This window comes from Pogona vitticeps, chromosome 4 (assembly GCF_051106095.1).
Source record: "Pogona vitticeps strain Pit_001003342236 chromosome 4, PviZW2.1, whole genome shotgun sequence".
Classification (NCBI taxonomy): Eukaryota; Metazoa; Chordata; class Lepidosauria; order Squamata; family Agamidae; genus Pogona; species Pogona vitticeps.
In genome coordinates, this window is record NC_135786.1 from 95,394,130 (window position 1) to 95,409,804 (window position 15,675).

General features: G+C 41.0%; 1 protein-coding gene across 4 annotated transcripts in view; it reads right to left on the reverse strand.

Annotated features, from left to right (window-relative positions):
• SLC44A3 (solute carrier family 44 member 3) overlaps positions 1-15,675 on the reverse strand; it is a 72,664-nt gene that overhangs the window by 25,325 nt on the left and 31,664 nt on the right. For 3 of the 4 annotated variants that reach the window (XM_072997967.2, XM_072997966.2, XM_072997968.2), the window contains exons 9-10: positions 14,172-14,358; positions 8,296-8,461 (exon numbers count right to left, since the gene is read on the reverse strand). In XM_072997967.2, coding sequence (XP_072854068.2) covers positions 8,296-8,461; positions 14,172-14,358 — 353 coding nt within the window. The remainder of the gene's footprint in view (positions 1-8,295; positions 8,462-14,171; positions 14,359-15,675) is intronic. The other variant, XM_072997969.2, reaches the window with a different exon arrangement.

The following is a 15,675-nucleotide window of genomic DNA, read 5'->3' on the forward strand; positions in this document are numbered from 1 at the left end:
GATCGGATCGGAGCCGCGGTGCCTGCCAAGGAGTCCGGCCATGCCTCCCACCCCCACCCCCACCTCCTGCGGCTTGAGAAGGGTGGGAGGCATGGCCGGACTCCTCGGCAGGCACCGCGGCTCCGATCCGATCCGAGCCGCGGTGCCTGTCAAGGAGTCCGGCTATGCCTCCCACCCCCCACCTCCTGCGGCTTGAGAAGGGTGGGAGGCATGGCCGGACTCCTTGGCAGGCACCGTGGCTCCGATCCGATCCGAGCCGCGGTGCCTGCCAAGGAGTCCGGCTATGCCTCCCACCCCCCCCACCTCCTGCGGCTTGAGAAGGGTGGGAGGCATGGCCGGACTCCTCGGCAGGCACCGTGGCTCAGATCCGATCCGAGCCGCGGTGCCTGCCAAGGAGTCCGGCTATGCCTCCCACCCACCACCCACCTCCTGCGGCTTGAGAAGGGTGGGAGGCATGGCCGACTGTGCTTGCAGCAGCGGAAGAGGTGCCCGGTGGAGGAGAAGGCAGGAGCTGATCTGTCATTTCTCCTCCACCGGGCACCTCTTCCGCTGCTGCAAGCAACTTCGGGGCAGTCCTTTGGGGGAAGCCGGGCTGTGGAGAAGAAAGGCAGAAGCCCATCCGATCTCCCCCCCCTCCACACCGGGCAGCTTCTCCCGCTGCTCCCGATGGTTGGGGGAGATCGGATGGGCTTCTCCCTTTCTTCTCCACAGCCCGGCTCCTCCCAAAGGGCTGCCCCGAAGTTGCTTGCAGCAGCGGAGGAGGTGCCCGGTGGAGGAGAAATGACAGATCGGCTCCTGCCTTCTCCTCCACCGGGCACCTCTTCCGCTGCTGCAAGCACAGTCGGGGCAGCCCTTTGGGAGAAGCCAGGTGGTGGGGGAGAAGGCAGGAGCCGATGCCGTCTTCCCCCCCTCCCCCGAGGCTTCTCCCAAAGGGCTGCACCCGATAGTGGGGGAGAAAACTGGATAATCCGTTCCTATTGGAACGGATTATCCGGTTTTCAATGCATCTCTATGGGAAAACACGTTTCACTTAACGATGTTTTCCCATAGCGATGTTTTTTTTGGAACCAATTAACCTCGCTATGCGAGGCACCACTGTATAAGATATACAAAAAAGGCAAAGGGTAACTTCACTGACCAATTTCTTACCAAAAAGCAGAGTTGGAATTTTACTTATATCTTTTTTTCTGTAACATTACCTAAAGTGTGTTCCTTAATCAAGGTGAGGGTACACATGAAATGTGTTTGTATGGTCCTGTAACAAAATCTTCAACTAGCCAAGGGTTTCTTTGCTTGAAAGGGGGAATTTCAATAACAGAACAAGCTCTAACTTTCACCTAGGTCTGTGAACCAAATGCACAGAAGCTGTAAGATAAAGAGCAGGTATTATATATAATATGGCTTAGGAAATACCATCAAATCTTCCATCAACCCAAGTGGCATCATCCACCTCTGAAACCTAACAGGGATGGTTCATGGCCCAACAGGGGGCACCTTGCCCCAAATCAGGGAGGGGATTGCTGTTCGGGTCACAAGCCATCTTTGGATTTCGATTCAGTCATGAAATAAGTACACAGAGCTGAGACTGAAGAGTGGAAAGCTTATAAAGTTTCCCAATGCTGCCGTGTGATACAACCTCAGGTGAACAAACAAGACATGACGTATTACACCATTTCATTATTTATTTAACAAAAAGCCAACATGGAAAAGCCACGTGTGAAAAGCTAAGAGCACCTTATGATTCAATAAGCCTGTAGAACCAGCTTTAGCAACAATAACTTGAATTAATCATTTTCTGTATGACTTTATCAGTCTCCCGCATAATTGTGGAGGAATTTTGGCTAACTCTTCTTTGCAACATTGCTTCAGTCCATTGAGGTTTGTGGGTATCTGTTTATGCACAGCTCTTGTAAGATTCCACTGCAGCATTTCAATTGGGTTGAAATGGACTTTGACTGGGAAACATCTTGATTCTTTTTTTTTTTTTCAGCCATTCCGCTGTACATTTGCTGGTGTGCTTGAGATCATTGTCCTGTTGCATGACCCAATTTCGGCCAAGCTTTAGCTGTCAGACAGATGGCCTCACATCTGACTCTAGAATACTTTGGTACACAGAGGATTTCATGGTTGACTCAATGACTGCAAGATGCCCAGGTCCTCGGACTGCAAAACAAGCACAAATCTACCACTGTGCTTGACAGTTGGTATGAGGTGTTTGTGTTGATATGTTGTATTTGGTTTGTGCCAAACATGGACTTTTGCATTATGGTCAAACATCTACACTTTGGTCTTGTTTGTCCAAAGGACACTGTTCCAGAAGTCTTGTGGTTTGTCTAGATGCAGCTTTGCAAACCTAAGCCGTGCAGCCATGTTCTTTTTAGAAAGAAGAGGCTTTCTCCTGGCAACCCTTCCAAAGCCTTTTTCTAATGGTACTGTCATAAACTTTAACATTTCATATGCTAACTAAAGCCTGTAGAGTCTGATAAGTAACTCTTGGGGTTTTTGCAATTTCTTTGAGCATTGCACAGTCTGACCTTGGGGTGAATTTGCTTTGATGTCCACTCCTGGGAATTGTCTTGAATGTTTTCCACTTGCAAATAACCTTCATCACTAGAATGAGGGACTCTAAATTGTTTCGAAATGGCGTAATAACCTTTCCCAGATTGATGGGCAGCAACAATTGTTTCTCTATGATCACTGTTAATGTGTTTCCTCCTTGGCACTGTGTAAACACACACCTGAATGCTCCAGATCCGCAAACTGCTAAAACTTCAGCTTTTATAGAGGTGGTTGTATTTGCTGATGATCAATTACTTAGGGGCATTGGTTTAGCAGCACCTGGCCTCCTAATTCCTATGGAAGCAGTAAAGGTGTACTTAGTTTTTCATATATGGCTTCTCCATTTTGGCTTTACAGTGGTGCCTTGCTTAATTACCTTGTTAAACGACGAATCCGCTTGACGATGAGGTTTTTGTGATCACTTTTGCGATCGCAAAACGATGTTTCAAAGGGCTTTTTTTGCTTCCCAACGATCAGTTCCCTGCTTCAGGAACCAATTCTTTGCATTACGACGATCAAAATAGCTGATCGTCGGGTTTCAAAATGGCCACCCACTGTGTAAAATGGCTCCCTGCTGTGCTTTAGGATGGATTTTCCACTTTACAGGCACCCGAAAATGGCCGCCCTATGGAGGATCTTCACTGGACGCTGAGGTATTTAGCCCATTGGAACACATCAAACCGGTTTTCAATGCATTACAATGGGCTTTTTTATTTCGTTTGACAAGGATTTCGCTCTACAGCGATTTCGCTGGAACGGATTATCCTCGTCAAGCGAGGCACCACCAAATCATGACATGGTGTAATATGTTGTGTGTTGTTGTTCACCTGAGGTTGTATTTACCTAATTTTCTGGCCTGCTAAAGACCAGATTATTTTTGCAATGTCCTGGTATGTAAAACCATAGAATTCAAAGAGGGTGTACTTTCTTTTTCATATGTCTGCATGAAGTACTTATCTTTTCCACTAGTATCACAACCATAGCCCTGCAATTTCTACTCATTTCAGCAAGGAAACTATATGTTAAAGGATAACTATTTCCATTTAATAGATGAGGAAACTGGGCCAGTGTTATCCAGCAAATTTTATGGCACAGCTACATATGCCTCAGAAAAGTTGTTTTTACTAAAAAAAAACAACCCAGAATCCCTCAGCCAGCATAGCTTGGATTTCAACTTACATCCAAAATTTTATTCACTAAACTACTCTTCCACTCAGTCAAAGGTTCAAAAGATTCAGGCCTTTCAGTTTGTTTTCTGAAGGCAGTTTTCAGGACACTGAGCCCTGTTTTCACAAATAATAAAAGTGTAGCTGCTAAATGAACCTCTATTACTTTTATTAAATTATTAAGCCCTCTAAGGAATGCATCTTTCATCTAAAATAAAATAAAGCCAAGTACAGTTTCAGTATTGTTGTTTCAGGTCAAACAGATGTCCCTTGTAAAGCTAATCCAGCTGAAACAACTCCACCCTCCCTACTTTTAATTCCGCTTATGGAGAGAATGTAGAGTGCCTAATGGATTGCGTTCTGTAGTGAGGAAGTAGGTTTGCTGAGGTAAAGGCTCTTCTGTTTCCTGTAACTGCTTACTAGCTAAATGGAAAGACTCTGCATGGAATATGATAAACAAAGCTCTGGTGACATGCTGCTGCCTCAAAGCATGTAAATAACACTGTTGTTATTTTACTTTCCTGTGCTCACTATATTACTCAACTGCACTGGTTTAATTATTCTACATGCTGACAAAGCATAGGATAGGAAGAAAGATTAGCACTGCAGAATAGCACCATTTCCTTTTGCAAGTATAATGTTTTCAACACAAAAATACATCATCTACCACTGCAAAACATCAATGGTCTGAAGTGAACGTGATATAGAACATGCCACAAAGGTTAGTGCATTTGCTCTGATCTGAGGAAGCCAGATTTGAGACAAATCTCAAAAGAGCAAAGCTTTCCTGGTCTCTCCCCAGAGCTGGGGAGAGAATGAATATGCTGGTTTACTTGGGAAAAAAGTAGTGGGATCAACACTTCTAGCCAGCACGAAGTTAATCAGCTCCCACCTATTCCACAAATTGGGGGTCAAATGCACGGATGAATACAATAAGATACCTGCAGCACTTGAGGACTCTGATCTATCCTAAGGCATCCCTTCAGCTACTGCTGGACTGCTGCTTCCACCAGACCTACCCAGCATAGGGCCACAAATTATGAATCCTTGATCTATTCCACTATATTCCACAAACATCTCACACAGTATTCATCCTCTGGATTCTGCTGTGTGAGATGCCCTCTTGCCAAAGAAGTCCTCAGTCAAGACAAATCAGAGCCTCCTGGGACAGGGGCTACTTCCACAGTGCTAGACCTCAAGCATAAGGGAAGTGAGTGCGGCATCCCATACAGAAGTAACACTGTTCCCATGTTAGAGAGTAAGGCAAGGTCTCCTCTCAGTCTGAGAAAGCATGCATGGATAAAAGAACAGGCTACAATCTTACATGAATAGTTAGTGCACTGAGGAGGAGCACATTTGCAAAAGGAAACTCCTTTGAGTTTCAGGGCTTCCTTGGAATCAGTGGTCTTCTCAGAAGGAAGACTTTTTATAAAGTACCTTCAGCCAGTGGCGCTAGGGAGCTCACCTTTATAATCCTCAAACCTGGGGAGGGAAGCCCATCCCCTATTCTTGGCAGCCTTCATGAACCCCGGGCACCTATGGCCTCAGTAGGGTCAGGGCACTCCTGAATTTGAACTGCTTTAGACCCTGCCTGTGGTTCCCAACCTTTGATAACTGCAGTTCTTGGACTGCAATTCCTAGAAGCCTTCACCACCAGCAGCGCTGGCCAGGGTTTCTGGGAGTTGCAGTCCAAGAGAACCTGGGTTACCCAAGGTGGAGACCACTGCTCTAGACTAACCTTGCTGGCCTGGCAGGATGCTCCTAGTCTGAATTTGGATTGCTCTGGATGTTGCTTCTGGACTGGCCTTGCTGAACTGCTGTGTTCTTCAACAGGACACTCTTGGTTTGAGCTTGGACTGTCTCACAGTTGCTTATGGTTTGCAGTACCGTACTGCCTTTGCTCCCTGGCTTGAAGAAGGACAGGACCCTTCAATAACAATGTGTTCCATCTGTACCGTGCATACTTAACTAAGAAAACATTTAGACTGAAAGTTTTTTCACTGCCAGTTACAGATATGGCTCATATTACAGTACTTGACAAAGTTAATCACATGAATTGTAGAGCAACAAAACAAAAACAAATGTCTTTTTAAAAGGAACCTTGCTATACGTAGAATCATTTTAGCAACACATGTGAAACTCTGAAATAGTTTCTTATTGATGCCACCCAGCTGTGATTTCCCCTGGGGAAAACAAGTTGGAAGAGTTGTTACAAACAAAATAAGACTAAGAATTTTCTTTAAAAAACCATCTAACATTCTCTCCAGATTATTCACAAGATCAACTATTCTCCACAACTACGAACAGGAATAATATGCTTATTTTATAATATGCTTAGATTTGATTATTAATACAATTACAGATTCCATAATCTATGAGGTTAAAGAACAGCAAGTCTGCACCATTTGGAAGCATTCACTGTTCAAAGAAAAGCAACCCCTTTCTTTGTCAATGCCAAGTGAAAGTGACAATGGGCAAAACCTGACAAATAGATCTTACACAAAGAAATAAACGGCACAGGCATATTATTCACGTATGCAAAACTGCTTCCACAAGAAAGAGTATAAACAGCATATGCAGAAATGTATATAAATCTGAAAATGTAACAAAAGAAGAGAATTATAGATGACAAGAAGAAAATGGAAGTTCGTATTTGTGACAGAATGTTCTCACAATTTTATGAAAATAGAAAAAACATATATATAAGTCTTCCTTATAATCTAATAATATATCCTTGTAAATATGTTTGCTAGCATATGACAAATATACAGTTCTGAATGAAAAAACTCTGAAAGTTAGTTAATAACACTTTATGAAAAGGAAGGCTAAGTGCTTTACAGGGATTGCCAATACAAGAATTCTTTTGATATTACACAGTTCATTCCTGGCTAAAACTAAATAAACGTTACTTGAATTTCAGTTTTATTGGTGCCAGAGGCACTGACATTTGCCGAAACTGTGGTAGCATTTCAAAACCGACAGCAACAGCCTTGTCACTCTCACTCTGACACACATACCCTCACACAGGGGTATGTACATTTAAAAAAAGGTCCACAATACACAGTTCTCTATGTAGAGTATTTAGTTGAATGTGCTTTACACACAAGGGATTCCAGTTTACTGGAATTACCATTTTGTGCCCTGTTGTGGTGCCCAGGTTAGAAAGCAATATGAGGGCCACAAGTCATCTGATATTCAGGATCTTGGCATGGTTGCTTTCCATCAGCAGCAGCTTCAGAACCGCTGAGCCAGTCAAGCCCTCTTGTGACAGTCTGAATCAATGCAGAGGATGGGACTTCCAGGCAGAAATTTCTGCTCCAGTCTACATGGCCCGTTTCTAGCCATAGAGACCAGGGGTACTCATGAGCAACTCAGCAATTTTCTCAGCTCACCTTCCCCAAATGTTTGTAATCTATTACTTGTAATGGTTTGATTCTAGGTTGCTCTTTTTGATGTTATCTACTCATTTGTAACAACTGTATGGAGGTTTGGGATACTGGGCTAGATCCAGTTTTGGGGGTGTATCCAGTGTTCCATATTTTGGTGGATCACCTAAAAGAATGATGAAAGCCTTAGCGCTCAGATCATGCCTGACTTAAAGAGTTCATTGCCTAGTCTAGCCTTGCTGCCTAGTAACTACAAAGCCTTGTTCCCTGGCAGAACGCCTCTTTCTGACTAGATCTGCCTGCCCTGTAAAATCTTCCCAGGTTGGGTGGTTGAGAGTTCTGACCCCAAGAGAGGCCCAGAAAAAAAATAACCAGAAACCAGAACTGTGGTATGGTCTCCTGCCTGAAACTTGCCGGGCCCCTTCATTGGGAATTTTCAAACTATCATTAAAAACATGGTTATTTAGACAGGCCTTTCTGGACTCTAGAGTATCCTGATACAGTCGTGCTTTAACAACTAGATATTCAATCCTCCACCATGACTTTACTGTTTTATTTGCAATGTTTTATATTGTCATTATTTTCACTTTGGCTAAATTGTATTGATTATTTCTGTCTTATTGTTCTGTTTCACTGTATTGCATTGTACCATGTTGTATTATTGTAATGTGTAAACCGGCCACAGTGGCCTGGATTGCCAAATGGGCAGTAACTGAATCAAATCAAATCAAATCAAATCAAATAAATCAATCAATCCTCTTGAAAGCATCTACAGTGGTGCCTCAACTTATCAACTTAATTGGTTCTGGAACTCCAGTCGTAACTCAAAATGGTTGTAAGTGGAAGCACCATTTCCCATAGGAATGTAGTGCTTTGATCCTTGTTTTCCTTTTGCTAAGGCTTAGCAAGTGGAGGTGAAAGCAAGGATCCAAGCCCTGCAGGATCACTTTGATCCCTGCTTTCTCCTCCACTTGTTTTTGTTCTCTCCTCAGCTGACTTCCATGTATAAGACGACCTTCAACTTTTAGTCTAAAGATTTTAGACAAAAGTATAGTCATACAAGGAAAAATACGGTACTTTCCTGCTAGCTTAACTTTAGAGCTGTAATCCAAAAACACAGAATACATACATCTCTAAAGAAAATAAATCTGAGGAAATTAAAAACTAGCTAGGAACTAACATACCGATTGAAGAAGCAAGTAACCACCGCTCCAGCCACAGTCATCTGCTGACATGCTAGAATGAATTCACTTGTCCAGATAAGCCCAACCAAATGGTACCACCACATGTAACGAATGCCAAACCGGATTTTGTATTCTACTTGACCTCTTGAAATGACTTGGGCATCACCTACAAATCAAAAGACAAGAAAACTATTAGTTCTACAAGCATAAGTGTTTTGGAAAATGGCAACAATTCCTCTAATGTACTTTTCCAGAATTCAGCTAGATTCTGTTATCCTCAAATGAATAATCTTAATTTGCTGGTACACTACAATACATGATTAATAGATTTTTGCCTGGCTTGATGGAAGGTCATCCATTGTGCTGATGTGAGTTGGATGAATGGACTAAACTTGCTTTCCAAAAATAAATGTATATAATAAAACTGTACAGATTTTCCCCCTCATTTTTTTTGGAAAGCCAGAGGAGGACATTTTTCTAGACATATCACTATCAAAAAGTAAGTAAAGAAAATTATTTATTAATTTTTGTTTTTAAAACTTAAAATATATAAAATTGATATTAAAATCTACATTATGTATGAATATCATGTGACACTAACCCCATGTAATAGAATGTCTTTGTAATCCAAAATAGCTCATTTTTAAAAAGTGAATTAGTAAGGAAGCCGGTGGTCACTCATGGAACACCATGGATGCATGAAGACTATTCTGGTTCTTTCTTTATATCAGAGTCACATCCAAAATATTACTTGTATAGACCGGAGGACCCATTAGGGCAGGAGCAGAGTTCACTACAAAGTAAATGTAGCCAGAAGTGAAATGACCAATCTCATCAGGAATGTAGGAAGTGTTCCCTACTCGTTAATGGAGTGGGTAAGAACATATTCTAACCGTTCTGTTTTAGTTCATCACCAACAGAGAGGAACAGTCTACAATAAACATTATACTCTTAACTAGAATGAGTTTAGAACTGCTTACCGCCAGGTCACCTTGAACACACTCCAATTTTGGGTGTTAAGAAGGGTCAGGATTTGGATAAGGGTTGGCGAGCAGGGATCTCCAAGTAAGGCAAGGAAATCCTGCCTGAAACTCTGCATTGCCACTGGCAATTAGAATTGACAGTACTGGACCAGACAGGCCAATGGTCTGACTCAGTAGAAGGCAGCTTCCTAAATTCATGAAAAATGACAATGACAAAGATTCTTGTGGCTCCTTAAAGACTACCAGGTTTTATTTGGCATTAGCTTTTGTGATCTGTGACCCACTTCCTCAACTGTGATGCATATCTAACAGAGGCCAAATTTCCATTATAGAGCAAGCCAAATAAAACACAGAATGGGCTGTAGCAACAGGAATCCGTACTTGTGCTTCCAGAAGGCAACTTTCATTTATTGGAAAGCAGGGTGGACAAAAATCAATGATTTTTAAAATTTAAATCATTAAAAAAAATTCTGATTTTTTAAAAATTTAAATTGTGATTTAAATCAAGATGATTTAAACCAAATCCACCCTGTTAGAAAGCAAATGAACATTATGAAAAAGATAAGGTATTGAAAATATCCATGCTTGCCTTTGAGTAACTTGACTAGAGATTGAAAATGTAAATTCATTTTCCAAAAAAAAGACATAGAAATAGCAGCCACCTATTCCATTATGTCTAAATGAAGCCTTAACTGCAGACATTAATACAGATTATATGAGGTTTGACAGCCTCTAATGGTGAAGTGAAGAGGGAACCAAAGGGGGTTGCAGGCACAGTGTCTTGGAAATTTGTTTTCATTCTTAGAAGCCAAGTATGTGACCTTCAGGGGAAGGACACACCCGCTCACAGTGACAAGGCTCCGGCTCCAAGGACAGCCTGTGAAAAGTGTTTCCTTGCAATCATATCTAAAACCACAAAACGCCAGGACCAGAGACAAAAGATCTAAATGACGACTTGGCTTATTTACAACAGACATATTCTTTAAGTCAGTTATACAGCAATGCTCAAAACCTTTTGCCGACAGAATATGAAAGCTAGTGTGGTATAGTGAACAGAGTGTTAGACTAGATCTGTATTTAAATTCCTACGTGGATGTATATCATATAATTATATTAGCACAGTGCAGTAGGCTATTATTAATTGCTTATGGCTGTAAACAGGGATGTCACTAAGGGTGCCATTGAATTCTCCCCCCCCCCCCAAAATCACAAAAATCCATTCAGGCTTACACAAGATAAGACAAGTACAGAAACCTTAAATGTGTGATGGCATGCCCATCATGGACACAAATTATCATTGCTGACTATTCATCATAGACAAATAAATAGTAATAAAGAAATAATTCATTTTCTTGAAGAAGAGGAAGGTGATCAAATGGCAATTAAAACTGGTCACCTGCTGAAAGTGAAGCAATGTTACATTTTTCCTGGCTATATCTGTGTATGCTGCATTCCACTTCCAAATGCAAATTTATTCAATAATATTGCTAGTCCTCCAAGCCTGTCAGGATCCTGCCCAAATACTGTAGTAACCTGGGCTCAGATTCTAACTCATACAAAAGGGATGCAGCCAGACCCATTGGACCAGTGTCTCCGGAGCCTGAGAAGCTGAAAAGAAACCTGTGCCAAAGAGCATAACTGGGATTGTGCTGGAGCCAAAGCATAACCTCGTCAGAGTCCCTGAGTCAAAGATATCTAAATTATGGCCTTGGGAATCTGAACACCATGAGCACTTCCTCCATGCAAGTGATCGATGTCCACACACTGGCCTATGAATGGCAGTAATGCACTTAGAGGGAACACACGGGGTGGGGTGGGGAATGAATGCTAGAGTTTAAAATATATGGGCCTCTGGGGGGAAGCACTTAGAAGGATGTTCTGGGTCTGGAAGTATGAAAGCCTTCAGTCAAGTCCCAGATATTATTTGAGGAACCTGGCTGCCTAGAGCTTCTCATGATCCTGCCAATATCGGGCTGTCTTGCCTCATGGACTTCTGTCTAGTCAAGCTCAGGGTAAAACCAAGTTTTAAGATACAGTATTTGGAATAAGCAGTGAATGAGTTCATCAGCTCTTTCCTACTACTGTCTTTCCTACTTTCTGGTCTCCTCAAGCCACAGCGGCCTTATAACAACCAGATTTCTCTATGCAGGCTTGCATATGATATTTGATTGAAGCCTGGAGGGTTTAGATCACTAGACATCTGGTGATCACCGCTACATCTACAGGAACAAGCAGCATGTTTTAAAGTGAGAAGGCGAGAGGAAGAGAGCAAAGAAGGCCTATCTTTATAGCAGACCACAGGGGAGAAGTTCCCATTCAAGTCTCTGAGAGGAGATCATTGCTCCTATCTTACACCACAATTTAAATGATTGAGAATAAGGCTAGCTGTCCACTTTTGCTTATAAAGGTAAAGATAAAGGTTCCCCTTGAGATTTAGTCCAGTTGTGTCCGACTCTAGGGGGCGATGCTCATCCCTGTTTCCAAACCACAGAGCCAGCGTTTGTCCGAAGGCAGTTTCCATGGTCACATGGCTAGCACAACTAGACACGGAACGCCGTTACCTTCCCACCGTGGTGGTACCTATTTAACTACTCACATTTACATGCTTTCAAACTGCTAGGTTGGCAGGAGCTGGGACGAGTGACGGGAGCTCACTCCGTTGCGTGGATTCGATCTTCTGACTGCTGGTCTTCTGACCTTGCAGCACAGAGGTTTCTGCGGTTTAACCCGCAGTGCCAGCACATCTCTGTCACTTTTGCTTATAAACAAGAGCAAATATCTTCTTCATTTCTTTCACTCATTTTTTACCACAACAATCCGTTGTGCAAGCAGTTGTGTTTTTATGGAACTTGCATCCATCTACACAAGTGAAAGGTCTTGCTATTGTAAATGGGTGATCTCTGTTTGCAGTACGGCAAGTTGCAGATCATGTGGGAGCTCCATAGGCAAAGCATTACATTCCAACAGGATAGGGACAAACAAAAATGCAGCAAGATCTCTTACTGGAAGACAATGCCCATACAACACCAGGTATCTAGGAACGTCCACCAAGTGCCAAAAACTTTCCAAATGTTGCCTGACACTTATTGCAACACAATTTTCCCCATCTCATAGAAAGTAAATGTCCATGTTATACTATTATCCTAATATTCATAATCTGCCTCAACAAATAAAATAGTACATGATGTATGATACCATGTTTGTAATGCTTAATTTCAGAGGTGAAATACTTTCCCCTATGATTTTCACTTTTATAGAGATTACTTTCGTTTGCCTGTTTATAGTTTAAACACATATTCTGCCTTTCTGAATAGGAGTATCTAGGTCACTTGCAAAGCAAAGCAAAACAAAACAAATCTCTTATAAAATAAGCAATATAAAAAACAACTGATTAATAAATCAGCAATTAAAAACACGAATTCCTGCAACAGATGAAACAGATCAGTCCGACAGGCTAAAGGGCTGTATAAATAAAAGGTATTTTACCTGTAATCAGACAATGACAAGGGAAGGGACTAAGTGGAAACTCAAAAAGGTGGACAAATTTTCTGATCCTAAAATGGGTAATGCTAGGCAGCAAGGTGCACTTGCTTTAGAATGTGACAGAAAAGCAACATGCAACATTAATAGTTTGAGCGAGATCACCAATCTAGTCCTACCTCATGCTGAGGCATGTTTGCAGATGGGGAAATTTGCTGACATCTGATATACTATCAGATACAGCACAACTAGTACTAATGGGGATACTTGTCCAATGAAGTACAATCGTGACTTGACCGAAGGGCAACTCCTGTGACCTCATTCCAGAATGCTTTTCCATGTGCAAATTTCTGGTTACACAGCCATCTACTGAATTAGTGTGGCAGAAATGACTTCATCCTGTTTTGTAATATGATGACTTGAACAGAAGCAGTATTAAATGCTTCTTGTCCTTTACCATGCACTTAAGAAAATATTATTTTTGAGTGATCACTTCTATGCAGTAACATTGTAGCTTGTATATTATAATTATACATACTACCTGACGATTAAAATAAATAAGTTCTACAGTGCAACAAGTAATCTCTTGACATTCTTTTTAAACAAAAGCAAATATTGCTCACAGTAGCTTGCCTCTTAAACTATACAGTACTCATTTACACTCATAATCCGCATAATTATCTTCTGCATTATTGGAATACAGTTGGCTCCCTTTTCTCTACTAATTATTTTCTTAAGGGAAAAATAATTGATTATGTTTTCTTGTTATGTCAAGACCTATATGTTAAGAAATGTAGATTCACTATAATCATCTTTCTAAATCTAAATTACTATTATTTATGATTCCACAAATGAGACTAAAGAAAAACAAATGCAGTTTTCATCCTGAGGCCAACTGCAGCAGATAAAAAGAAGAAGTAAGGCTCAGAACCCAATGGAAGGCTGGGCAAATCCCAGTTTGGGGCAGCAACAGCCAACATCTATTATGAGCATTCGAGAAAGCAACACCAAACAGGTATAGCATTTTAAATCAGGAAGAGGCAAGGTCTTTCAAGCAACACAAGGTCAACAGAGGAACTTTGTTTAAGGCCGAACATGATTAGGTTTTATCTGAATATTTTATATCTGCTCACTCACTTAGCATTCACATATAGCAGGTAAATGTGTCCACAGTACAAATAACTTAAACCTACATATACATGTTGTGCAGATTATTTCCATCTGAAAGTATACAAGTATTTACAAGAGTCGCTAAGCTCATGGTATATGTGGTGGGGGAGGTTGCCTCCTCTCAAAGTTATGGGATGGACCATCTTGCTATCCAATTATGAACAGTCTGAGTATTTGTATAGCAAAAAGGAAATGCTTAATAGTGCAGTGCATCATGGTATCATAGAAAAGAAGTTTACTGACCTGCAGTTCCTAAGCTAAGTAACACAGCTACCCAATACACCCAGAATAAAATTAGTATTATGAAAGTCCAAAGAGGCTGCCAGAACACAGAAGGGACATTGCCAGTTATTTTATTGGCAACTTGGAACATGTGTATAGTCAGGTGAATGTTCTTCCTTAATGTGAGTATCAGGAAAATTAAAATAACCTACAAAAAGAAAGAAAATAATACTTTATAATGTTTCACTTCCCAAATTAGCAACATGTGACATGGGAAATACATTATAATTTCAGTATCAGCCAGAATCATAATATTGTTTTTATAACATTCTTCTGTAAAAAATATACAGAAATATGGTTTCTGTTCCATAGATTTTAGGTACAAAAGAGACTGATAAGCTCAGTAATTTACTAAATTCTTCGTTAGAACGCTTATTTTAGGCATTACAGACAAAAAAATATAAAAAATTAAAATAAAACAATAAATAAAAAAGACAAAAACCTTGTGACACCTTAAAGATTATTACCGTATTTTTCCATGTATAAGACTATACTTTTATCTAAAATCTTTAGACTAAAAATTGAGGGTCGTCTTATACACTGAAGTAAGGGGGAAAGGGATCAAAGTGCTACAGGATTGCAGCCCTTTGATCCTGCAGCCCTTTGATCGCTGCTTTCCCCGCCACTTCCTAAGATTGCTGCTTCCCCCCTCCACTTCCACAGCCCTTTGATCCTGCTTTCGTGGTGCTTAGGAAGTGGAGGGGGAAAGCAGTGATCAAATTTTCTAATTTGGGGTTAGAAAATTGGGAGTTGTTTTTTACACTGGGTCACCTTATATACGGAAAAATACGGTATATTTTAATGTGAGCTTTCATGGATAAAATCTACTTCCTCAGGAAAAACACTACTAAAACAAAATCAAAGAGACCTGCCATGTTTATGGATAAACGAAAGCCATGCAAAGGTACACAAAGTCATGCCCTGTTTGAGCTTCTTGTGCAGTAAAATGCCTCTGTGCCTCAGTTTCAAACAAGCAGGGCAAGAAAGGTATGTAAAAGCAAAACTGTTAAAAACAAGCCATCCTCTCCAAGTGTAACTGCTGCCCTCTTGTGCCAGTAACAGGGTAAGCTAGGCAACGGAATTCTCTCATGCATTCCTACCGCCTCCTGAAGCCTTCATATAGAGGCTCATCGAATTTGAAGGTAGAACACAAATGTCTATAATGAAGCATTACAATCCATATATACACCTGTTCATTATCTCTCTGCTGTACCTAGCATGGCACTAGACATACCATATATAACTCATGTGAATTATTTGTAATATATGAGCAATGAACAAACATATCTGGGGCAATCTTCTGAAAATCATGGATTAGAATAATTTGCAGATTGCTTCAAAAATTAATATCATATATTACATATTAAAATAAGTTCAGGTGTTGACAATGAATCTCATTCAGCTACAGGTACGTGAGATACACACATTAATTTAAAAAGCAACAGCCTGCCTGGAAGTACAATTC